The sequence below is a fragment of the Cervus elaphus genome, chromosome X (assembly GCF_910594005.1).
Source record: "Cervus elaphus chromosome X, mCerEla1.1, whole genome shotgun sequence".
Taxonomy (NCBI): Eukaryota; Metazoa; Chordata; class Mammalia; order Artiodactyla; family Cervidae; genus Cervus; species Cervus elaphus.
The window spans coordinates 100,266,991-100,294,698 of NC_057848.1; the positions used below are offsets into that span (position 1 = coordinate 100,266,991).

General features: G+C 37.5%; 1 protein-coding gene across 9 annotated transcripts in view; it reads left to right on the forward strand.

Moving 5' to 3' along the window:
* RPS6KA6 (ribosomal protein S6 kinase A6) overlaps positions 1-27,708 on the forward strand; it is a 241,360-nt gene that overhangs the window by 97,311 nt on the left and 116,341 nt on the right. For all 9 annotated transcript variants that reach the window (XM_043897083.1, XM_043897076.1, XM_043897075.1 and 6 more), the window contains one exon: positions 13,428-13,487. In XM_043897083.1, the coding sequence (XP_043753018.1) occupies positions 13,428-13,487 (60 nt within the window). The remainder of the gene's footprint in view (positions 1-13,427; positions 13,488-27,708) is intronic.

Here is a 27,708-nt window from a genome sequence, read left to right on the forward strand (position 1 = left end):
ATCCTAGAAGATGATGCTGTGAAAGTGCTGCACTCAATATGCCAGCAAATTTGGAAAACTCAGCAGTGGCCACAGGACTGAAAGAGATCAGATTTCATTCCAATCCCAAAGAAAGGCAATGCCAAAGAATGCCAAAGAACTACCACACAATTGCACTCATATCACATGCTAGTAAAGTAATGCCTAAAATTCTCCAAACCAGGCTTCAGCAATATGTGAACTGTGAACTTCCAGATGTTCAAGCTGGTTTTGGAAAATGCAGAGGAACCAGAGATCAAATTGCCAATATCTGCTGGATCATAGAAAAAGCAAGAGAGTTCCAGAAAAACATCTATTTTTGCTTCATTGACTATGCCAAAGCCTTTGAGTGTGTGGATCACAATAAACTGTGGAAAATTCTTAAAGAGGTGTGAATCCCAGACCACCTGACCCTCCTCGTGAGAAATCTGTATTCAGGTCAGGAAGCAACAGTTAGAACTGGACATGGAACAACAGACTGGTTCCAAATAAGAAAAGGAGTACATCAAGGCTGTATAGTGTCACCATACTTATTTAACTTATATGCAGATTACATGATGAGAAATTCTGGACTGAAGGAAGCACAAGCTGGAATCAAGATTGCCGGGAGAAATATCAATAACACCAGATATGCAAACGACACCACCCTTATGGCTGAAAGTGAAGAAGAACTAAAGAACTTCTTGATGAAAATGCAAGAGGAGAGTGAAAAAGTTGCCTTAAAGCTCAACATTCAGAAAACTAAGATCATGGCATCCGTTCCCATCACTTCATGGCAAATAGATGGGAAAATAGTGGAAACAGTGACTGACTTTGTTTTGGGGGGCTCCAAAATCACTGCAGATGGTGACTGCAGCCATGAAAGTAAAAGATGCTTACTCATTGGAAGGAAAGTTATGATCAACCTAGACAGCATATTAAAAAGCAGAGACATTATTTTACCAACAAAGGTTCATCTAGTCAAGGCTATGGTTTTTCCAGTGGCCATGTATGGATGTGAGAGTTGGACTGTGATGAAAGCTGAGCACCGAAGAATTGATGCTTTTGAACTGTGGTTTTGGAGAAGACTCTTGAGAGTCCCTTGGACTGCAAGGAGATCCAACCAGTCCATTCTAAAGGAGATCAGCCCTGGGTGTTCATTGGAAGGACTAATGTTGAAGCTGAAACTCCAATAGTTTGGCCACCTGAGGCAAGAGCTGACTCATTGGAAAAGACCCTGATGGTGATAAAGATTGAGGGCAGTAGGAGAAGGGGACAACCGAGGTTGAGATGGTTGAATGGCATCACCGACTCAATGGACATGGGTTTGGGCGGGCAGCCTGGTGTGCTGCGGTTCATGGGGTCGCAAAGAATCAGACATGACTGAGCAACTGAACTGAACTGAAACCTTCTAGTTTCTTATTGTGCATATAAAAAGACCATTTTTGAAATTTCAGAAGTTCCGCCTTTTGACCAGATCAATTTTATGTCATCTCTGGTATACCATTGCCATTTACCTAGGCAAACATAAGATGTAGTGCCATACTGTTTATACAGTTACCCAACAGGAGTTCCAGATGGGTGAGAGTCCTCCCCCATAACAGTCTTAGACAATGACTGTCCCATTATAGTGTACTAAACAAAAGGGAGCAAGTGATTGATCAAACAAAAGACACCAAGAATATGGGCCTTATCGTTAACTTAGGAGGGAAGTTTGGGACTTAGAAGACTTATCACCCAGACCCAGTACTGCTTGAACGATGACAGAGCACAAGGGGCTCTGCAAGTAACTTGCTTAAATCCATTGTGACTTTGGAGATGGGAGGAAGACTGCTTTGGATCCCACTTTTGCCATCAAAAATGTTAGCCCAAAGTACCATGAACTGTAAAGAAACCAAAAAAAAAAAAAAAAAGAAAGAAAGAAAAAGAAACAAGAAACAAGTTTATTTGCGGTAATAGAATTGCAATTAAGGGATCACAGATTCTGGAGGAACTCTGAATAGTGTCTCACTGAAAGAAAGTAACAGGAGTTTTTATTGGAAAAAGAGGCAAGTTAATGTAGAGTTTGGATTGGAGGGTAACATTGTTCTTTACATACTATGGGTTATGGAACAAATCTCATTCATTACTTGGAAAAGATATGTTTTCTTTAGTCCAGAACAAGGCCAGTCAGTCAGTCAGTCCAGTTTCTTAGTCATGTCCGACTCTTTGCGACACCATGAACTACAGCACACCAGGCCTCCCTGTCCATCACCAACTCCTGGAGTTTACTCAGACTCATGTCCATTGAGTCGGTGATGCTATCCAACCATTTCATCCTCTGACATCCCTTTCTTCTTCTGCCTTCAATCTCTCCCAGCATCAGGGTCTTTTCAAATGTCAGTTCTTCACATCAGGTGTCCAAAGTATTGGAGTTTCAGCTTTAGCATCAGTCCTTCCAATGAATATTCAGGACTGATTTCCTTTAGGATGAACTGGTTGGATCTCCTTGCAGTCCAAGGGACTCTCAAGAGTCTTCTGCAACACCACATTTCAAAAGCATCAGTTCTTTGGAGCTCAGCTTTCTTTATAGGCCAACTGTCAAATCCATACATGATTACTGGAAAAACCATAGCTTTGACTAGATGGACCTTTGATGGCAAACTGATGTCTCTACTTTTTAATATGCTGTCTAAGTTGGTCATAAATTTTCTTCCAAGGGGCAAGTGTCTTTTAATTTCATGGCTGTAGTCACTATCTGCAGTGATTTTGGAGCCCCTCAAAATAAGGTCTGTCACTGTTTGCACTGTTTCCCCATCTATTTGCCATGAAATGATGGGACCAGATGCCGTGATCTTAGTTTTCTGAATGTTGAGTTTGAAGCCAACTTTTTCACTGTCCTCTTTAAATTTCATCAAGAGGCTGTTTATTTCTTCACTTTCTGCCATAAGGGTGGTGTCGTTTGCATATCTGAGGTTATTGATATTTCTCCCGACAATCTTGATTCCAGCTTATGCTTCATCCAGTCCAGCATTTCTCATGATGTACTCTGCATATAAGTTAAATAAGCAATATGACAGTATACAGCCTTGACGTACTCGTTTCTCGATTTGGAACTAGTCTGCTGTTCCATGTCCAGTTCCAACTGTTGCTTCTTGAGCTGCATACAGATTTTCAGAAGGCAGGTCAGGTGGTCTGGTATTCCCATATCTTTCAGAATTTTTCAGTTTGTTGTGATCCACACAGTGCAAGACTTTGGCATAGTCAATAAATCAGATGTTTTTCTGGAACTCTCTTGCTTTTTCAATGATCCGGCGGATGTTGGCAATTTGATCTCTGGTTCCTCTGCCTTTTCTAAATCCAACTTGAACATCTGGAAGTTCACTATTCATGTACACTATTCACGTTCCATTAGCAACACAGGAACCATTTAGCAGGTTTAATTTAAGGCATTCACCAAAAGTTCAGCATGAAAAGCAAACATGGAAGTCCTCAGGTCACATCTCATTCATTCCTGACATAGTTCTTTTCACAGCTCATACCAACCTTCCCAAAGTAACGAGGCTGATATTTGTAAACGTTGATCCTGTGTTCATGCATGCTTCCGGCATTATCTTGGACTCCTGGATGCTTCTGGTGTTTGCCAGTGCAGTTGTGGCCATGACTTACAAGTTTTTGGGCCTTTAGTCTTGATGGCATGTTGACAGCCATGACCTATGGTCAGTGACCTTTAGTGTTACTATTGCAACTCACCGAAGGCTCAGATAAAGGTTAGCAGTTTTTAGCAATAAACTATAGTATTTTTAAATTAAGGTATGTATATTGTTTTTTAAGATAGAGTGCTGTTGCACACTTAATAGACTACTGTATATTGTAGTTGTTTTTGTTTAGTTGCTAAGTCATGTCCAACTCTATTGCTACCCTCTGGTATAGTGTAAACATAACTTTTATGTGCATCAGAAAGCCAAAATACTTGTGTGATTTGCTTTATTGCAACAATTTCTTTATTATGGTGATCTGGAACTGAATCTGCGTTATATCTGAAGTATGCCTAGATACAGGCATAGAGCTTTATTTTAGGCAGATGTGGATCCACCTCTAAATTTAGATCTAATTTGCTATGGTTATTTAGATGAAGTAAGAAAAAATGAAGAGCTCTTCTTTCTGAATCTTTCAGCAACTAACCTGTAAACATGAAGGTTATTTGAGAGAGAAAATTTTCTTTAAATGTGAACTTCTTAAACGTTTTTAACTTTGGGTACTATATAAATATAGTGCTTTTGTTTATTAGGTGGAATTTGGTGATCCTGGAGACTACTTGAAAGTTTATAATACCATCAAATTTGTTGTGAATATTTATGTTTTGTTGTGTGTGCTAAGTGACTTCAGTCATGTCTGACTCTTTGCGACCCTGTGGACTGTAGCCCACCAGGCTCCTCTGTTCCTGGGATTCTCCAGGCAAGAATACTGGAGTGGGTTGTCATGCCCTTCTCCAGGGGATCTTCCTGACCCAGGGATCGAACCCAGATCTCCTGCATTGCAGGCAGATTCTTTAAGGTCTGAATAACCAGGGAAGCTGTGTATGTTTTGTTAGCGATTTACAATACCCATGCTTCTCACTTACCTTTTACCTTCCTTGCATAATTTATGTCTCTGCTTCTTTCTTCAGTATTCCGGTTGACACCAAGTCATGAACTTCTCAAATTTAACACTGAGAAACAAATATTTGCTTAATAGTGTTAATCATGATCAGATTACAGTCTTTTTAGAAACTCTGTGCACTTAGCGTTCATTTTCCCACACCACCTCCACTTCTAAGGATCCGAAGGGAAAATATATTTCGTCAGTTTAATTTTCCATGATGAGCTACTTTTGTCATTAATAGTGAGAAAATAATAGTTTTGGGGTTACCTATGTGATTTTCTGACAGATGAGTATTGTGACTCAAGTTTAGTATTTCTGTTTGTCCAGAATCTTTTAAAGTGATTTAATTATTTTTTGAGAAATTGAAAATAATTTTAAAAAATTCTTCACTGGGCTCTGATATAAAAGGGTGTTCACTTGGATTTGAGTATTTGAGTAATTTATTACTATCTTTGTAATTGTTGATTAGCTTTCAGAGTCTTCTGTAGGGAATTTTTTTATTCCCTGTTTGGCATTTAATTGGGGGAAATAGCATATCTGCTTGTTTTTTCAAAATATAAATTTTGTCCTTGAAATAAAGGTTTATTGTCCCAGAGAATTTTGAAAGTGTTTTCATGCAGATTAAAATGACTTGTTACAGTAAATATCACTGAATACTAAGGTCCTTTAGATAAATAAATATTCTTATGTTGAAAACCTGGTATCTTATTGAAGGTAGATGAGGTGGGTGTATTGGAGTGTTTTCTTTTTAAAGCCTATTTATGTAGACTGTGTTGCTTTTTAGGATATAGTCATCTTTTTAACTCATTCAGATTAATTTTATTTCTAGTTACTTCAGGCACACAGGTTCATGCTAAATTAATCATAAGATGGTATGAATTGGAAGTAACCAGCAACTGAGGTAACAGAAGAATGCAGTATTACCTTTTTTAAAAAGTGGATAATCTTGAAAGTCATTTTGTAGTAAAATTTAAGTTATCAGGATTCTGTCTTAATATTGGTTTGTGGGCTCTTGCTGAATGTACCTCTTCCTACATGCTGGTGATGAATCCATTACCATTCTTTCATCCCCCATAGTCTATATGTGCTTTTGAGTTAAGACAACAAATAGTGGTGCTGTTTGCCCTTGAGGAAAGATGTATGTCTGTTGGAGGGGGATCACTAATTTGTTTTTATATTATTTATTTTTTGAAAGACAGATGAGCAACTGAAAATGTCAAGTAGGCAGTTGATTATATGGATCAGGAGCACAGAAGAGTAGTGTCTGAGTAAATGTGAATCATGTCAGTAAATTATCTATCTGGGGAAAGATGTGAAGTGAGATGAGAATGTGGCCCAAGTCCATTTCCTGAGGACCTACAATGTTTCAAGGATACTGAAAAGAGCAAAGAAAAAATTGAGTAAAAGGAAATGAAAGTACGGTTTAAAAAAACTCAAATTGGAGGGAGTGGTTGATCAGCAGTGACCTGTAAGATCAAGTAAGATAAGGATTGTTGGTGATTTTATTTGTTTTTTGTTGAGTTTTTTAGAAAGATGCTAGTCAAGTAAATAATGCTGGGTAAATTACTCTTTAATAAGTTTATTTTCACATTTACATACAGTAAAATTCATTTTTCATGCAAGTTTCTCAGATGAATAGAGTTGTGTAACCACCACCATAGTCAGATTAGTCCCATTATCCCTTGACCTCAGTTCTCATTGCTGCCTACCACTAGGCCTAAACTCTGACAATTGCTAATTCCTTTTCCATGCCTTATCGTTTTACCTTTTCCATAATATCTGATAAATAGAATCATACAGTATGTATGCTTTTGAGGCTGTTTTCTTCCCATTAATTGTATAATGTATTTCAGATTCATCCATATTGTTGAATATATCAGTAGATTGTTCTTTATGTGTTGCTGGGTAGTATTCCCCATTTCATTGCTGAGTAATATTCTATTCTTTCTACATGTTGAAGGACATCTGGAATGTTTTCAAAAAGCAATTAGGAACAAAGCTGCTATATACATTCATGTATAGGTTTTTGTGTTAACGTAAGTTTCCATTTATCTCAGGTAAATATTCTTACTGTCTTTCGACATCCATGATTTCCCATAAGAAATATTAAAAAAAAGAGAAATCTCTGTTATTCAATGTGATGTCTATGTAATGTGTTTTTCTCTCATTGCTTTAGAAACTTCTTTTGACTTAGTGTAGTTTAATTAAGATATGTCTTGGGATGGCTTTCTTTGATTTTATACCTTTTGTGTTTCTCTGAGCTTCTTGAAATTGTAAATTTATGTCTCTTACCAAATTTGGGAAATTCTCAGCCATTTTTAAAAAGACAGCTTTATCAAAACATAATTCGCATACCACATAATTCACCCATTTAAAATGGACAGCCTTATGGTTTTTGGTATACAGTATTCACAGATATGTGTAACCATCACCACAGTCAATTTTAGAACATTTTTTGTCACATCAAGAAGAAACCTTCTACCTTTTGTTTGTTATCTGCATCTCCCCAACCCCTAGCCCTAGGGAACCACTAATATACTTCCTATATCTACAGACTTTCCTCTTAACATTTAGTATGAATTGAATTGCAATTATTGAATTGCCCATGAACAGTATGAAAAGGCAAAAACATAGGACACTGAAAGATGAACTCCCCAGGTCGGTAGGTTCCCAGTATGCTACTGGAAATCAGTGGAGAAATAATTCCAGAAATAATAAAGAGACAGAGCAAAAGTAACAAGACCACCCAGTTGTGGATGTGAGTGGTGATGGAAGTAAAGTCTGATGCTGTGAAGAGCAGTATTGCACAGGAACCTGGAATGTTAGATGCATGAATCAAGGCAAACTGGAAGTGGTCAAACAGGAGATGGCAAGAGTGAATGTTGACATTCTAGGAATCAGTGAACTAAAATGGACTGGAATGGGTGAATTTAATTCAGATGACCATTATATATACTACTGTGGGCAAGGATCAATTAGAAGAAATGGAGTAGCCATCATAGTCAACAGAAGAGTATGAAAAGCAGTACTTGGATGTAACCTCAAAAAGAACAGAATGATCTCTATTCATTGCCAAGGCAAACCATTCAATATGACAGTAATGCATGTATATGCCCCGCCCAGTAATGCTGAAGAAGCTAGAGTTGAATGGTTCTGTGAAGACCTACAAGACCTTCTAGAACTAACACCCAAAAAAGATGTCCTTTTCATTATAGGGGACTGGAATGCAAAAGTAGAAAGTTAAGAAATACCTGGAGAAACAAGCAAGTTTGGCCTTGAAGTACAGAATGAAGTAGGGCTGAGGCAAATAGAGTTTTGCCAAGAGAACACACTGGTCATAGCAAACACCGTCTTTCAAAAACACAAGAGAAGACTCTACACATGGACATCACCAGATGGTCAGTACCAAAATCAGATTGATTATATTCTTTGCAGCCAAAAATGGAGAAGCTCTGTATAGTCAGCAAAAACAAGACTGTGGCTCAGATCATGAACTCCTTATTGCCAAATTCAGACTTAACTTGAAGAAAGTATGGGAAACCATTAGATCATTCAGGTGTGACCTAAATCAAATCCCTTACAGTTATACAGTGGAAGTGAGAAATAGATTCAGGGGATTAAATCTGATAGAGTGCCTGAAGAACTACAGACAGAGGTTCATGACATTGTCGAGGAGGCAGGGATCAAGACCATCTGCAAGAAAAAGAAATGCAGAAAGGCAAAATGGTTGTCTGAGGAGGCCTTACAAATAGCTGTGAAAAGAAGAGAAATGAAAGGCAAAGGAGAAAAGGAAGGATATACCCGTTTGAATGCAGAGTTCCAAAGAGTAGCAAGGAGAGATAAGGAAGACTTCCTCAGTGATCAGTGCAAAGAAATAGAGGAAAACAATAGAATGGGAACGACTAGAGATCTCGTCAAGAAAATGAGAGATACCAAGAGGATATTTCATGCAAAGATGGGCACAAAAAGGACAGAAATGGTACCGACCTAACAGAAGCAGAAAATATTGAGAAGAGATGGCAAGAATACACAGAAGAACTATACAAAAAAAGATCTTCATGACCCAGGTTATCATGATGGTGAGATCACTCACCTAGAACCAGACATCCTGGAATGCCAAGTCAAGTGGGCCTTAGGAAGCATAACTACGAACAAAGCTAGTGGAGGTGATGGAATTCCAGTTGAGTTATTTCAAATCCTTAAAGATGATGCTGTGAAAGTGCTGCACTCAATATGCCAGCAAAGTTGGAAAACTCAGCAGTGGCCACAGGACTGAAAAAGGTCAGTTTTCATTCCAATCCCAAAGAAAGGCAATGTCAAAAAATGTTCAAATTACCACACAATTGCACTCATCTCACATGCTAGCAACGTAATACTCAAAATTTTCCAAGCCCGGCTTCAATAGTATATGAACTGTGAACTTCCAGATGTTCAAGCTGAATTTAGAAAAGGCAGAGGAACCAGAGATCAAATTGCCAACATCCGTTGGATCATTGAAAAAGCAAGAGAGTTCCAGAAAAACATCTACTTCTGCTTCACAACAAACTGTGGAAAATTCTTCAAGAGATGGGAATACCAGACCACCTGACCTGCCTCCTGAGAAATCTGTATGCAGGTCAAGAAGCAACAGTTAGAACTGGACATGGAACAATAGACTGGTTCCATATCAGGAAAGGAGTAAGTCAAGGCTGTATATTGTCACCCTGCTTATTTAACTTACATGCAGAGTTCAGTTCAATTCAGTCGCTCAGTCGTGTCTGACTATTTGCGACCCCATGAATCGCAGCACGCCAGGCCTCCCTGTCCATCACAGATTCCTTGAGTTTACTCAAACTCATGCCCATCGAGTCGGTGATGCCATCCAGCCATCTCATCATCTGTCGTCCCCTTCTCCTCCTGCCTCCAATCCCTCCCAGCATCAGGGTCTTTTCTAATGAGTCAACTCTTCGCATGAGGTGGCCAAAGTATTGAAGTTTCAGCTTCAGTATCAGTCCTTCCAATGAACACCCAGGACTGATCTCCTTCAAGATGGACTGGTTGGATCTCCTTGCAGTCCAAGGGACTCTCAAGAGTCTTCTCCAACAGCACAGTTCAAAAGCATCAATGTTTTGGCGCTCAGCTTTCTTCACAGTCCAACTCTCACATCCATACATGGCCACTGGAAAAACCATAGCCTTGACCAGACAGACCTTCGTTGGCAAAGTAATGTCTCTGCTTTTTAATATGCTGTCTAGGTTGGTCATAACTTTCCTTCCAAGGAGTAATCATCTTTTAATTTCATGGCTGCAGTCACCATCTGCCATGATTTTTGAGCCCCCAAAAATAATGTCTGACACTGTTTCCACTGTCTCCCCATCTATTTCCCATGAGGTGATGGGACTGGATGCCATGATCTTAGTTTTCTGAATGTTGAGCTTTAAGCTAACTTTTTACATTATGAGAAATGCTGGTATGGATGAAGCACAAGCTGGAATCACGATTGCCAGGAGAAATAATCAGTAACCTCAGATATGCAGATGACACCATCCTTATGGCAGAAAGTGAAGAAAAAGAACTAAAGAGCCTCTTGATGAAAATGAAAGAGGAGAGTGAAAAAGTTGGCTTAAAGCTCAACATTCAGAAAACTAAGATCATGGCATCTGGTCCCATCACTTCATGGCAAATAGCTGGGGAAACAGTGGCAGACTTTATTTTCATAGGTTCCCAAGTCACTGCAGATGGTGACGGCAGCCTTGAAATGAAAAGACACTTGCCCCTTGAAAAAAAAGTTATGAACAAAATAGACAGCATATTAAAAAAAAAAAACAGAGACATTACTTTGCCAACAAAGGTTCATCTAGTCAAAGCTATAGTTTTTCCAGTGGTCATGTATGGATGTGAATGTTGGCGTATAAACAAAGCTGAATTAGTTTGCAATCCCACCAACAGTGTAAGATGGTTCCCTATTCTCCACACCCTCTCCAGGATTTATTGCTTGTAGATTTTTGGATAGCAGCCATTCTGACTGGTGTGTAATGGTACTTCATTGAGGTTTTGATTTGCATTTCTCTGATAATGAGTGATGTTGAACATCTTTTCATGTGTTTGTTAGCCATCTGTATGTCTTCTTTGGAGAAATGTCTGTTTAGATCTTTGGCCCATTTTTTGATTGGGTCATTTATTTTTCTGGAATTGAGCATGCTCAGGGCTGGTTCACTGGGAAGACCCAGAGGGATGGGATGGAGAGGGAGGTGGGAGGGGGGATTGGGATGGGGAACACATGTAAATCCATGGCTGATTCATGTCATGGCATGTAGTGGCAAAAACCAGTACAATATTGTAAAGTAATTAACCTCCAACTAATAAAAATAAATGGAAAAAAAAAAGAAAGCTGAGTACTGAAGAAATGATACTTTTGAACTGTGGTGTTGGAGAGGATTTTTGAGAGTCTCTTGGACTGCAAGGAGATCCAGTCTGTCCATCCTAAAGGAAATCAGTCCTGAATATTCATTGGAAGGACTCATGCTGAAGCTGAAACACCAATACTTTTGCCACCTGATGCGAAGAACTCATTTTAGAAGACCCTGATGCTAGGAAAGGTTGAAGGTGGAAAAGGGGACGACAGAGGTTGAGACGGTGGTTGGCATCACGGACTTGATGGACTTGAGTTTGATTAAGCTTCAGGAGTTGGTCATGGATAGGGAGGCCTGGCGTCCTGCAGTCCTTGGGGGCTGCAAAGAGTTGGACATGACTGAGATACTAAACTGAACTGAACTGAACTCACACATTATAATATTTTTGTTCTAAAGTTTTTTTTTTACGTTTGATTATTTTGTAGTTTCTTTTTCTCTGCCTATAACTTTTAACCTTCCCATTCAGGTGTGTTTATTTTTACCCCAAAGAACATAATTATAATTGCTACTTAAAGTGCTTGTCAGATATTTCCACATTGGTGTTATCCTGGAATTGACACCTGTTACTTTTGATCATTTCAGCATTTGGTGTGGTTAGATTCAGATTCCCAAATTCTATCTCACCCTCTCTGGCCAATGGTTCCTGTGTTAAATATGTTTTCAGAGTGGGTCAGCAAGTTGGCATGTGCCATGCAGTGCCCAGTGGTTTAGTCTGAGGCTTGAGGAGTTCAGTTTTCAAAGCCTTTGTTAGACTTCTCTGATTTTTTTCCACGTACATGCAGTTTGTTGTTGAGTCCAGGACTTGTGTCTGTTCATACACAGTATTAAGGAATTTCCTTTTCCCATTCTATCATCTCTGTGATTTCTTTTATGGATTCTCCAATTGGCAAGGACCTTTTTTTCTTGTTCCTCTGACCAGAAATTTGAGTTTATCTCAGTCTTAGCCTTTCATGCTGTTACGTAGCTTTGCACTGTTGGGGTGAAATGAAGGAGAGCGTGAAGAAAAACAACAGGTATTACCCCCTATAATGTTCTTATAGGAACCTCTTTTTCTGGTTCCTCTGATCAGAGACAGAGGTTTTCTCATGAATGATGCTTGCCTTGGAACAAGAATGATAATCAAAAAAGAACAACAAAAGTGGGGAAATAAAGTTGACATTTTCTTTATGCTCACCAGCTGAAAAGTATGTCTTTTTCTTGTCCTCTTGAAATTTTCTTCATGTAGTTCCATGACTCAGTCTATCCTTGAGTCATAATCAAGAGATAAAGGTAGAAAATAAACCCAAGAAACTCACTGGAGTACTAGTTATTATTCAAATTTTGATTTCCCCCTCTAATCTGCTTGCTCTTATTTAGTTTTTAAAGGCCTCAGGTAGTTGCTTTTTATGTTTTGTCCAGAGTTTTTAGTTAATAATCAGAGGAGAGATAGTCTTATTCCATCTTGGCTGTCACCAGAAGCTCTATTTAGTTTAGTTTACTTTCTTCTCTTTATAATTAAAAAAAAAAAAGCCAACAAACTGAGGACTCTTATAAATAGACAATGGTAAATTTTAATTTTTAGGCCATCTTGCTGTTGCTTAATTTTCCAATATCTTATTTAAGAGATTGGTGGTTGACAGACTTTTTCTGTAAAGGGCCAAATAGTACATATTTTAGGCTTCACAGGCATAGGTTCTCTGTGAACTGTTCAATACTTCTGTTGAAGTGAGAAAGCAGCCATAGGTAATATGGAAACAAATGGATGTCTCTGTGTTCCAGTAAACTGTTATTTATAAAAACAGTGGGCCAGTTTGGACCATGGACTACAGCTTGCAGACCCTTAATCTAAGTTCTCCACGCTTACTCCTTTCTGAGGTATTGCTTGAAGAGTATTATTACTCACTGAGCTTTGTATGTTGAAATAATTTTGTTTCCATGGCCATTTATATTTTTCTCCTATACTTTATTATTTCTTCTGTAGAGTAATTCAATATTTAGTTGAACTGATTGAAAGGAAAGGAATTCATAACAGTGTAATTATATGATACCCTTCCCATCCTTATTTACTTAGACTATATCCTCACAATAAATTTCCTCTGAGGCATTTTTCCTGTCTTATAAATATTTGATTTGGGACAGTCCTAATGAAAGTATATAGGTCATATGTTTAGTATATATTCATTAATCATAACAAAGCTCTGAACAATATGAAATGAAATACACAGCTCTGAAATTCAAGGATTCTTAAAGATAACCCAGAAATCATATTAAAAATGTTCCTTTCCTAAGTACTTTCTATGTGTTCTTTGTCCTTTTGTGTTTCATTAAGTGTGGGTCTTGTTAAATTGTGAAGGGCAGCCTAAGGTTGTATTTTTTTCTTAGTTACTACTCTTGTTCTAGTACTCTTGAACTTCAGTTTTGAACAATATTTTTCAGGTGAATGGTCTTAAAATGGTTGATGAGCCAATGGAAGAGGGAGAAGCAGATTCTTGCCAAGTAAGTACTCACATTATTAAGCTACATTTTTCAAATATAAGGGCAAAGAATAGTATGAAAGGAGACAATCTTATGTCAATTAAAGAAATGTATTTAGGTAAGTTAATAAGCAAATCTAATTCTTAATAAAATAGCAGTACTTCAAAGTATAGGACAGATTTTTTTGGTAGAAATTCTTATCCATAAATTTTATTAAACAACTTTATTGGAGCATAATTTACATGCCACGAAATTTACCCATTTTAAGTTTAGCAGATGAAATATTTATTGCCAATATCTGAGTAACTGGATTAAAATTCAGAGTCCTCTGAATTAAATAAGACTGTCTAACTATAGGGTAGAAAGGAGATCTAACATGAAAATATTTAACTAAAAGGATAACCTGAGTTCAGTTGAAATCTAGTACCTGGTTTTCAAAAAGAATTGCATGTAAATTATTTCAGAAATTTCTAACTATTTTAAAAGACTGCTTAACTATTTAACATTAGGCCATTCTATGCAAGGACTGTAATCCTAGTCTCTCATTTTACAAGATCTCATTACATAGAAGAGTGTTCTTAAGATTTTAGGGAAGGTCTGACTTAAGTAGGCTTCCCTGGTGGCTCAGACAGTAAAAATTTTGCCTGCATGCAGGAGACCTGGGTTCAATCCCTGGGTCAGGAAGATCCCCTGGAGAAGGGAATGGCTACCCACTCCAGTATTCTTGCCTAGAGAATCCCAGGGACAGAGGAGCCTAGAGGGCTACAGTCCATGGAGTCACATTTGAGTTGGATATGACTGAGCAACTAACACTTCCATTTACACTTTTTGACTAGATATCCCCATGGATGTTGATATTTTGATTGTCATTTCTGTGCTTTATGTCATAGAATTGTAGTTTTTTTAAACCTGGAAGGAGACTCAGACATTGTATTCTATAATACCTTCATTGTATAGATAAGTCTACTGAGACCTGTAGAAGTTACTGTGATTTATATCAGGCCATAAGACTAACAGGTAGCAGAATCAAGACTTAATGACCCAGTGTGCCTCATATTAGGTCAATTGTGCATTGTGCAGATGCAAAGAAGTGGAAAATAAGGAAAACAGTGTTCTTTTTTTTTTTTTTAGTTGTGGATAAAATCATCTTTCATGTCTTTTATCCCTCTGAAACTGGTTAAAGTGAATTTTTCTCAGATAGAAACCAGCAGAGAGATTTAAACTGGGTTTGTGCAACACTCTCTTTTGAAATGTTCTATGTAAAAATCAACTTTCTCTGCAGATACTGATGATGTAACAATAATATCAGTTCTGATTAACAAGGTGGGAGGTAAAATGTTATCATTTTAGCTTTTGTAATTTACATAATAACTTATGTTAATTTTGAGTACAATTAAATGTAAACTTATATCAAAATCATCTAAAGCTGTATCTACAGATCATATGGGCTAAGGCATAGTAATATTTATGTTGCTAGTTTATAAAAGAGTGTAAGGAAATACAAAGGTAATGGGGACGGGTGTATTTTAGTATTAATAAATTAGCAGGAAAATGCCATGCCCCACACCACAGGAGGAGAATGTTTGTATGTGTGTGTATGTATGTATGCATGTGCACATGTGTAGCCAATGTAAACACATAGACATATACACAGGGTTATAGTTAAATACTAATTTTAATTAAAACTGATGGTACAAATGAACTTACTTATAAAACAGAAATAGAGTCATAGATGTAGAAAACAAACTTATGGTTTCCAAAGGGGAAAGAGTGGGGAGGGATAAATTGGGAGATTGGGTTTGACATATCCACACTCATATATATAAGGTAGATAACTAACAAGAACCTACTAGAGAACTCTACTCAGTACTCTGTAATGACCTATGTGGGAACGGAATCTAAAAAAGAGTGGATATATGTACATGTATAGCTGATTTACTTTGCTGTAGAGCAGAAACTAACACAACACTGTAAGTCAACTGTACTCTAATAAAATTATTTTTAAAACATGAGGCAAGACATATAGTTTTAATGGAAAGACAGTAAAAATATAGTGTTGGATTCTAATGCCATTTATATTAGGCAATCAACTTCAATGGCTAGAAAGGGGAATCTAAAATTTTGGTGAATAAAGCACCTAGAATCACTTTCAAGGATTTGATTTAATTTGTGGCCTAAGTTTTCTGGATTTAAAACATTATGTATTTTTTGCTGTGTGATGTTTAGATATTTGTTTTGTGACAAATGATATGGGTGATAAGAAACACTAACTATAAATATATCATCCCTCTTTTTAATGTTTTCATATATAGGAATGTTTTAGTGGGGGGTTTGTGGTTGCCTATTCCAATGTGATTCTGGCAGCTGTGTCTTTTTCTGATTGGCTTTAAAAAAAAAATGATGATGGGTTCATGTCAATGTATGGCAAAAACCACTACAATACTGTAAAGTAATTAGCCTCCAACTAATAAAAATAAATGAAAAAAAAACGAGTCAGACATGAAAAAAAAATGATGGTGGGTTATAGAGACTGCTCTATGATGTATAGATTCTTTAAACAGTATTCTTCAAATTTGAGCTTTATATATTATTGCCTATGTGGCGTGATGCTGTTTTGTATTTAGCTAATTTAGATAGCCAGTCTGCTCCATCTCATTTATGGTAGCTGTAGACTTTCATGGTTATTAGATTTCTTCAATTAAAACAAGCAAAATTAAATAAAATGCTTCCCATACTCTGTATATCTAGCATATGATTAGCAAAGCTGAATTATAGTTAATGTAGTTTTAATATATCTAGATTTGTTATGAAGAATTGTTCCATTTCTCAAGATAGCCTTTACATTTGGTAAGTATTCAGTAATAGGTCACTAGTAAAAGATATCTGATATCATATGTCACCACCTGGTCCCATACTTCTCCAAACATGATCCAGGTTAGAAAAAATATGTTAGGATTCTTCTTTAGTAGATGACTAACATGAGTTAATTTTTTATGTTGTCAAAATAGGCATGGTCATATTTGGTAGCTTTGAACCATTATATTCATTTTTAAAAAAATCATTTATTTTAACTGGAGGATAATTACTTTACAGTATTGTGATGGTTTTTGCCAAACATCAACATGAATTGGTCATAGGTATACATGTGTCACCCTATCCTCCCACATCCCTCCCACCCTATCCCTCTAGGTTGTCCCAGAGCACGGGCTTTGGATACCTTGGTTCATGTATCAAACTCGCACTGGTCGTCTATTTTACATATGGTAATGTATATGTTTCAATGCTATTCTCTCAAATCATCCCACCCTCTCCTTTTCCCACTGAGTCCAAAAGTCTGTTCTTTGCACCTGTGTCTCCTTTGTTGCCCTGTGCATAGGATCGTCGGTAGCATCCTTCTAGATTCTATATATATGCATTAATATACAGTATTTTCTTTCTCTTTCTGACTTACTTCACTCTGTATAATAGGCTCTAGGTTCATCCACCTAATTAGAACTCACTTAAGTGTATTCTTTTTTGTAGCTGAGTAATATTCCATTGTGTATTTGTATCACAACTTCCTTATCCATTCATTGGCTGATGGACATCTTGGTTGCTTCCGTGTCCTAGCTATTGTAAATAGTGCTGCAATGAACACTGGAGTACATGTGTCTCTTTCAGTGATGGTTTCCTTGGAGTGTATGCCCATCAGTGGGATTGCTGGGTTGTATGGCAATTCTATCCCCAGTTTTTTAAGGAATATCGACACTGTTCTCCATAGTAACTGTACCAGTTTGCATTCCTAACAGCAGTTTTAGAGGGTTCCCTTTTCTCCACACCCTCTCCAGCATTTATTGTTTGTAGAACTTTTGATGATGGCCATTCACTAGTGTAAGATGATACCTCATTGTGGTTTTGATTTGCATTTCTCTTAAAGTTTGTATGGAATGCTTATTATTCCCTCAAATAAAATACGTATTTTTAACACTACCAGTATTTTAGTAATTTCCAAAGGTGATGATTAGACATTTGTTGATTTTATTAGCACAAAGTCAGCAATATTTTTAGTCTCTGAATCTTTTTTAACTTTTTATTTTATATTAGAATATAGCAGATTAACAATGTTTTGATAGTTTTAGCTGTACAGTGTAGTGAATCAGTTACATATATATATAGATATACATATAGATGTTTCAGTTTAGTTCAGTCGCTCAGTCATGTCCTACTCTTTGCGACCCCATGGACTACAGCACACCAGGCCCCCCTGTCTATCACCAACTCCCGGAATTTACTCAAACCCATGTCCATTGAGTCGGGGATGCCATCCAACCATCTCATCTTCTGCTGTCCCCTTCTCCTCCCACCTTCAATCTTTCCCAGCATCACGGTCTTTTCACATGAGTTGGTTCTTCGCATCAGGTGGCCAAAATATTGGAGTTTCAGCTTCAGCATCAGTCCTTCCAATGAATATTCAAGACTGATATCCTTTAGGATGGACTGGTTGGATCTCCTTGCAGTCCACGGAACTCTCAAGAGTCTTCTCCAACACTACAGTTCAAAAGCATCAATTCTTCAGCACTAAGCTTTCTTTATAGTCCAACTCTCACATCCATACATGACTACTGGAAAAACCATAGCTTTGACTACACGGACCTTTGTTGGTAAAGTAATGTCTCTGCTTTTTAATATGGTGTCTAGGTTGGTCATAACTTTTCTTTCAAGGAGAAAGCGTCTTTTGATTTCATAGCTGCAGTCACCATCTGCAGTGATTTTGGAGCCCCTAGAAATCCAGTCTGTCACTGTCTCCACTGTTTACCCATCTATTTGCCGTGAAGAGATGGGACCAGATGCCATGATCTTAGTTTTCTGAACGTTGAGTTTGAAGCCAACTTTTTCACTCTTCTCTTTCACTTTCATCAAGAGGCTTTTTTTTTTTTAATTTTTTTGAAAATTTTATTTTATTTATTTTTTTAAGAGACTTTTTAGTTCTTCTTCACTTTTTTGCCAGAAGGGTGGTGTCATCTGCATCTGAGGGTATTGATATTTCTCCCAGGAATCTTGATTCCAGCTTGTGCTTCATCCAGCCCAACATTTCTCATGATGTACTCTGTATATAAGTTAAATAAGAAGGATGGCAATATATAGCCATGTCATACTTGTTTCTCGATTTGGAACCAGTCTGTTGGTTCCATGTCCAGTTCTAACTGTTGCATACAGATTTCTCAAGAGGCAGGTCAGGTGGTCTGTTATTCCCATCCCTTGAAGAATTTTCCACATTTTGTTGGGATCCTCACAGTGCAAGGCTTTGGCATAGTCAATAAAGCAGAAGTAGATGTTTTTCTGGAACTCTCTTGCTTTTTCGATGATCCATCACATGTTGGCAATTTGATCTCTGGTTCCTCTGCCTTTTCTAAATGCAGCTTAAACATCTGGAAGTTCACGGTTCAACGTACTGTTGAAGCCTGGCTTGGAGAATTTTGAGCATTACTTTGCTAGCGTGTGAGATCAGTGCAATTGTGCAGTGGTTTGAGCATTCTTTGGCATTGCCTTTCTTTGGGATTGGAATGAAAACTGACCTTTTCCAGTCCTGTGGCTAGTGCTCAGTTTTCCAAATTTGCTGGTATATCGAGTGCCGCAGTTTTGGTGCATCATCTTTTAAGACTTGAAATAGCTCAACTGGAATTCTGTCACAACCATTAGCTTTGTTCGTAGTGATGCTTCCTAAGGCCTGCTTGACTTTGCCTTCCAGGATGTCTGACTCTAGTTGAGTGATCACCCCATTGTGATTATCTGGGTCATGAATATCTTTTTAGTATAGTTCTTCTGTGTATTCTTGCCACCTGTTCTTAATATCTTCTGCTTTTGTTAGGTCCATACCATTTCTGTCCTTTTTGTGCCCATCTTTGCATGAAATGTTCCCTTGGGATCTCTGATTTTCTTGAAGAGATCTTTAGTCTTTCCCATTCTATTGTTTTCTTCTATTTCTTTGTGTTGATCACTGGGGAAAGCTTTCATATCTCTCCTTGCTATTCTTTGGAACTCTGCATTCAAATGCCTATATCTTTCCTTTTCTCCTTTGCCTTTAGCTTCTCTTCTTTTAACAGGTATTTGTATATGTGTATCTCTATATCCATATGTATATCTATATATCTATATACATACACACATATATGTCTATTCTTTTCTCATTTAGGTTGTTACATAATACTGAGAAGAGTTCCCTGTGCTATACAGTAGGTCCTTGTTGGTTATCTACTTTAAGTATGGCAGTGTGTTTATCTCAGTCCCAAACTCCCAAACTGTCCCTTTCCCCCACCTTTTCCCTGGTGACTCAGCTGGTAAAGAACCTTCCTGCCAGTGCAGGAGGAGATGTAAGAGACATGGATTCAATCCCTGTGTTGGGAAGATCTCCTGGAGAATGGAATGGAAACCACTCCATTATTCTTACCTGGGAAATCCTGTGGACAGAGGAGCCTTTCTGTCCAGGTAACCATAAATTCCTTCTCTAAGTCTGTGAGTCTATAAATTCATTTGTGTCATTTCTTTTTAGATTCTGCTCATAAGCAATATCATCTGATATTTCTCTTTCTCTGTTTGACTTACTTCACTCAGTATGAAAAGTTCTAGGTCCATCCATGTTGCTGCAAATGGCATTATTTCATTCTTTAATCCATTCCTCTGTTAATGGGCCTTTAGGTTGCTTCCATGTCTTGGTTATTGTAGACAGTACTGCAATGAACGTTGGCATGCACGTATCCTTTTGGGTCATGTTTTAGTCTGGATATATGGTCAGCAGTGGGATTTCAGGGTCATATGGTACTCAATTTTTAGTTTTGGAAGGAACCTCCATACTATTCTCCATAATGGCTGTACTAATTTACATTCCCACCAACAGTGTATGAGGATTCCCTTCTCTCCACACCCTTTGCAACATTTACTCTTTGTAGATTTTTTGTTGATTGCCCTTCTGGCTGGTGTGAGTTGGTACTCATTGTGGTTTTGATTTGCCTTTCTTTAATAAATAGCAATGTTGAACATCTTTTCATATGCCTCTTGATCATCTGTGTGTCTTCTTTGGAAAAAACATCTATTTAGGTATTATGCCCATTTTTTGTTTGTGTTGTTTGTTTCCATGAGGCTAAGCTCCATGAGCTGTTCATAAGTTTTGGAGACAAATCTGGTATCAGTCATGTCATTTGCAAATATTTTCTCCCAATCTGTGGGTTGTCTTTTTGTTTTGTTTATGATTTCCTTTTCTGTTTAAAAGCTTTTGAATTTAATTAGGCCCCATTTGTTTATTTTTGTTTTTACTTTCATTGCTCTGGGGATGGATTGAAAAATATATTGCTTCAATTTATGTCAGAGTGTCCTGCTTATGTTTTATCCATTTTGAGCTTATTTTTGTGTATGGTGTTAAAGAAAGTTCTAATTTCATTTTTTGCATATAGCTTTCCAGCTTACCCAGCATCATTTGTTGATGAAACTGTCTTTCCTCCATTGTATAATCTTGGCTCCTTCCTTTTATCATAGATTAATTGATTGTAGGTGTGTGGGTTTATCTCTGGCATTTCAATCTGACTCTGTTGAGTTATATGTCTGTTTTTGTTCTAGTGCCATATTGTGTTGGTGACTATAGCTTTATAGTATAGTCTGAAGCCAGGGAGCCTGATTCCTCAAGGTCCTCCCACCACCACTCAGGATTCCTTTGGCTATTCAAGGTCTTTTGTGTCTCCATATAAATTTTAAGATTTTTTTTTTGTTCTAGTTCTGTGAAAAATGCCATTGGTAATTTCTTAGGGATTGCATTGAATCTGTAGATTGCCTTAGGAAGTATAGTCATTTTCACAGTATTGATTCTTCCAGTCCAAGAACATGGTTTATCTTTCCGTCTGTTTGTGTTATCTTCTATTTCTTCTATTAGCATCTTATAGTTTTAGAAGTACAGGTCTTTTGTCTCCTTAGGTAGGTTTATTCCTAGGTATTTTATTATTTTTGTTTCAATGCTAAATGGGTTTGTTTCCTTAATTTCTCTTTCTGATCTTTCATTGTTAATGTGTAGAAATGCCACAGATTTCTGTTGTAAACTGCAACTTTACCAATTTCATTGATGAGTTCTAACAGTTTTCTCACAGTGTCTTTAGGATTTTCTATATATAGTATCATGTCATCTGTACATAATGACTGTTATTACTTCTTTTCAATTTGGATTCCTTTTCTTTCTTTCTCTTCTCTGATTGCATTACCTAGTACTTCCAAAACTATGTTGAGTAAAAGTGCTGAAAGTGGACATCCTTGTGTTGTTATGATCTTTGAGAAAATGCTTTCAGCTTTTCATCATTGAGTATGATGTTAGTTGTAGGTTCAGTTGTATAATGTTAGTTGTAGGTTTGTTGTAGATGGCCTTTAGTATGTTGAGATATATTCCCTCTTTGCCCACTTTCTTGAGAGTTTTTATCATAAGCGGGTTTTCAATTTTGTCAAAAGTATTTATCCTTTTCTTCCAGGTTGTCTAGTTTATCAGCATACAGTTATTTGTAGTAGTCTCTTATGATCCTTTGTAATTCTGTGGTGTCAGTTGTAACTTCTCTTTTTTCATTTCTAATTTTATTGATTTGAATCCTCCCCCTTTTTTTTCTTGATGATCCTGGTAAGGGACTAACAATTTTGTTTATCTTTTCATAGAACCAGCTCTTAGTTTCATTGATCTTTCCTATTGTTTTCATTGTCTCTGTTTCATTTATTTCTGTTCTAAACTTATGAGTTCTTTCCTTCTACTGACGGGTTTTGTTTGTTCTTTCTCTACTTGCTTTAGTTGTAAGGTTAGGTTATTAATTTGAGATTTTTCTTGTTTCTTGAGGTGAGCTCTTAGTCATATAAATTTCCCTCTCAGAAATGCTTTTATTGCATCTTACAGGTTTCGGATTGTTGTGGTTTCATTTTCATTTGTCTCTTGGTGTTTTTTGATTTCCTCTTTGATTTCTTTGGTGATCCATTGATTATTTAGTAGCATATTGTTTAGCCTTCAGGTGTTTGTGATTTTTTACAGGTTTTTTCTTATAGTTTATTTTTAATCTGATAGTGTTTTGGTCAGAAAATATGCTTGATATTCTTGCAGTTTTCTTAAAGTTACCAAGGCTCACTTTGTGGCCCAGCATGTAGTCAGTCTTGGAGAATGTTCCCTGTGTACTTGAGAAGAATGTGTATTCTGCTGCTTCTAGATTGAATGTTCTCTAAGTATCAGTTAAGTCTATCTAGTCTTATGTGTCATTTAAGGCCTGCATTTCCTTAGTTATTTTCTGTCTGGATCATTTGCCCATTGATAAAAGTGGTGTGTTAAAGTCCCTTACTATCATTGTATTGCTGTCAGTTTCTCTCTTTATGACTGTTAGTATTTGCTGTATACATTGAGGTACTCCTATGTTGAGTGCATATATTTTTTCAACTCGTATATCTTCTTCTCGGATTGATCCATTGATCATTATGTAATGTCCTTCTTTGTCTTTTATAATAGTCATTTTAAAGTATATTTTGTCTGCTATGAGTATTGCTACTCCAGCTTTCTTTTGATTTCCATTTGCATGGAATACCTTCTTCTGTCCCCTCACTTTCAGTCTGTATGTGTCCCTAGAGCTGAGGTAGGTCTGTCTCATGTAGACAGCATATATACAGGTCTTGTTTTTGTATTGATTCAGCTGGTCTCTGTCTTTTGGTTGGAGCATTTAATCTATTTACTTTTAAGGTAATTACTAGTATGTATCTTCTTGCTGTGATTTTCTTAATTGTTTTGGGTTTGTTTTTGTGGTCTTTTTCATCTCCTCTTTTATTCTTTTCTCTTTTTGTTTGATGGCCATTTTTGTGTTGTGCTTGGGTTGCCTTTTCTTTTATATGTGTGTATCTATTGTAGTTTTGGGGTTTGCTGTTGCCATGAGGTTTTGATATAGCAGTCTATATCTGTACAAGGTTTTTTAAGGTGCTGGTCTCTTCTCCACCAAGAGGAGTTCCTTTAGTATTTGTTAAAAAACTGGTCTGGTAGTACTGAATTCTCTTAGCTTTTGCTCTTTGAAAAGTTTTTTATTTCTCCATCAAATCTGAATGATAGCCTTGCTGGGTACAGTATTCTTGGTTGTAGATTCTTCCATTTCATCACTTTAAATGTATCTTGCCACTCCTTTCTGGTCTGTAGAATTTCTATTGAGAAATCAGCTCATAACCATATTGGTGTTCCCTTGTATGTTATTTTTTGTTTCTCCCTTGTTGCTTTTAATATTTTTTCTTTGTCTTTAATTTTTGTCAATTTGATTATTGTATATCTTGTCATGTTCCTCCTTGGATTTATCCTACTTGGAACTCTGTACTTCTTGGACTTAGGTGATTGCTTCTTTCTCATGTTAGGCATGTTTTCAGCTATTATCTCTTCAGACATTTTCTCAGGTCCTTCTCCCTCCCTTCTCCTTGGACCCTTATAATGTGAATGTTGTTGTGTGTAATGTTGTCCCAGAGGTGTCTTAGACTGTCTTAATTTATTTTCATTCTTTTTTCTTTATTCTGTTTCATGGCAATAATTTCTACCATTCTGTCTTCCAGGTTACTTATCTGTTCTTCTGACTTAGTTATTCTGTTATTGATTCCATCTAGAGTATTTTTCATTTCAATTATTGTATTGATCATCTCTGTTTGTTTATTCTTTAGTTCTTCTGGGTCTTTGAGCATTTTTAACATCTTCCCAATCCTTGCCTCCTTTCTTTGAGATCCAGGATCATCTTCTCTATCATTTTTATGAATTCTTTTTCCAGAATGTTGCCTATCTTCACTTCACTTGGTTGATTTCTGAGTTTTTATTGTGTTCTTTCATCTGGGACATAATCTATTGCTGTTTCATTTTGTTTAACTCACTTCAGTTGTGACTTTTGCTCCACAGAGTGCAGGACTGTAGTTCTTCTGCTTCTGGTGTCTGTTTTCTCATCAGTTCAATTCAGTTCAGTTGCTCAGTCATGTCCAACTCTTTGCGTCTCCATGAATCACAGCACGCCAGTCCTCCCTGTCTATCACCAACTCTCAGAGTTTACTCAAACTCATGTCCATCGAGTCGGTGATATCATCCAGCCATCTCATTCTCTGTCATCTCCTTCTCCTCCTGCCCCCAGTCCCTCCCAGCATCAGGGTCTTTTCCAATGAGTCAACTCTTCGCATGAGGTGGCCAAAGTACTGGAGTTTCAACCTCAGCATCAGTCCCTCCAATGAACACCCAGGACTGATCTCCTTTAGGATGGACTGGTTGGATCTCTTTGCAATCCAAGGGACTCTCAAGAGTCTTCTCCAACACCACAGTTCAAAGGCATCTATTTTTTGGCACTCAGCTTTCTTCACAGTCCAACTCTCACATCCATACATGACCACTGGAAAAACCATAGCCCTGGCCAGATGGACCTTTGTTGGCAAAGTAATGTCTCTGCTTTTTAATATGCTATCTAGGTTGGTCGTAACTTTCCTTCCAAGGAGTAAGTGTCTTTTAATTTCATGGCTGCAGGCACCATCTGCAGTGATTTTGGAGCCCCCCAAAATAAAGTCTGACACTGTTTCCACTGTCTCCCCATCTATTTCTCATAGGTGAGGCTATATAAAAGGCTTGTGGAAGCTTCCTAATGGGAGGGACTGGTGGTGGGTAGAGCTGGATTTTGTTTCCCTATTGGGTAAGGCTATGCTCAGTAGAACTTTAATCTGCTCATATGCTGATGACTGGAGCTTTGTTCCCTTCATGTTGGTTATTTGGCCTGACACTGCCCAGTACTGGAGCCTGCAAGTTGTTTGATGGAGCTAATGTTGCCCTTCAGGAGGGCTCATGCTAATGAATCCTTCCCAAAACTGTTGCTATTATCATCTTTGTCCTTGCAGTGAGCCACAGCCACCCCTCACCTCTGCAGGAGACCCTCTTATACTAGCAGATCGGTTTGACCTGGTCCCTTATGGGGTTATTACCTTTTCCCCCTTGGTCTTGGTACATATAAGACTTTGTGTGTGCCCTCTAAGAGTGGAATTTCTGTTTTCCCCTGTGCTGCTGAATTCCTGTAGTCAAATCCCAGTGGCCTTCAAAGTTACATGCCGGGGATTCCTCTTCTCATTGTTGAACCCAGGTTGGGAAGCCTGACACAGGGCTCAGAACCTTTACTCTAGTGGGAGAACTTCTGTGGTGTAATTGTTTTCCAGTTTGTGGGTCACGCATTTGATGGGTATGGGATTTGATTCTGTTGTGATTGTATCTCTCCTTCCATTTTGCTGTGGTTTCTCCTTTGTTTTGGGGTATCTTTTTTGGTAGGTTCCAACGTTTTTGTATTGATGGTTGCTCAGCAGTTGTGATTCCAGTGCTCTCACAGGAAGGGTGAGAGTAATCCTTCTACTCTGCCATCTTGAGCTAATCCCCCTTTTTCAAAAGAATTTAAATTTATTTACATTTTTATTACAGGTATGTAAAGTTACATTTAACTGAAAATGTATATTCAAAAGGACAAAACTGATTCCTGATATTTTTAAGGCCTAAGTTTCTAGTTTTAGAAACCATTATTGACATGTTTCTCACATAAGAATCCTTTAAATACTCTCTCAGAAGTGTATTTTAATTAAACTTATATGTAGCCGTAAGTGGGGAATATGTTAAGTTGAAGTGCCTTCTTCCTATATGGTTTGTTTTTCCTTCCTCTGTTTATCTTTCCATTTAGCTTTGTTGTGCTTCCTCCTAATAAAATCAGTTGTCAAAAAATTCCTAAGAGTGAGTCATCTTCAAAAAAATTTTTGAAGCAGTAGTGTATTTGGTAGTTTGCTTTATACTTTATCAGTATGTTTTTCCAGTGTTCATTGTTGGCTCCCTAAATTGAAAAACATGATCACAAATTTTAGATGTCAGAGCATATTATTTTGGTTGCAGTTGAAACTTTATAGTTTTTCTGTTTATCAATAATTACTATGATGTTCCAAAAAAATTTTCTAACTCATAATTATCCTTGCCTAAAATTTGTCATTTGATGTTGGAAAGAATAGTAGTCCATATTTCAAAGTTATTAAATTTTAATTTTACATTACCAACTTTTTTATGCAGATTAAATAAAATTAGGTACTGTGTATTAGTTTTCTAGGGCTGTCATAACTAAGTGCCACATACTAGGTGATTTAAACAGCAAATTTGTTTTCTTTCAATTCTGGAGACTGTAAGTTCAAGATATTGGCAGAGGTGGTTTCTTCTGAGGCCTCTCTGCTTGACTTGTAGATGGCTGTCTTGACTTGTAGATCCCTGTGCCTTCATGTGCTTTTTTCTGTGTGTCTGTGCCCTGATTTCTTCCTCTTATAGAAACACCAGTCATATTGGACTAAGGCCCACCCTATTGACCTTTAAAGACCCTATCTCCAAATACAGTTATATTCTGAGGTACTGTGGGACTTCAGCATATGTATTTGAGGGGGCATGTTTCAGTCCATTATATATTATATACCTTTTTGTCTTGTTAAGGAAAATGTTATTTCTGACAGCATTTGCTTTCCTGAAGTCCTCAAGTCCCAGTATATAGCTTAGTGACTAATGCATAGCATGTGCTTTATGAGTGTTCTTGATTTTTTTGAGTGAGTAAATAAAGAAAAGCGAGTATTTTGAGAAGCTAAGTATCATGAGAAGATAAGATAATAATAATACAACATTATTATACCAGGATAGGAACATTTTTTCAAAAATGAATAACTCTTAGGAAAAACAAATGGATCACTGATAAGTTCATTACTACTTTATTTTGTGTTTAATTGCGGCCACTCTCAAGCTTTCAGAATGGTATAGAACCAGAAGAAAGGGAGGTGGAGGAAGGAAGGAGGATTGAAGGTGAGGTGGGGGGAGAACATTTAAATAGTAAGCATTAATATATGTAACCTTGGGGAAGCTGAGAAGTGTTGGGCAATAGACAATAATAGGGCAGGGAGCAGATGAAATAAGAAAGACCAGAATTGGAAATGATGACACCGGAAGGTACCAGATAATTTGACAGAGCAAAAGAGCTGCTGCTGCTGCTGCTGCTGCTAAGTCACTTCAGTCGTGTCTGATTCTGTGTGACCCCATAGATGGCAGCCCACCAGGCTCCCCCGTCCCTGGGTTTCTCCAGGCAAGAACACTGGAGTGGGTTGCCATTTCCTTCTCCAATGCATGAAAGTGAAAAGTGAAAGTGAAGTCCCTCAGTCGTGTCCGACTCTTTGCGACCCCATGGACTGCAGCCTACCAGGCTCCTCCATC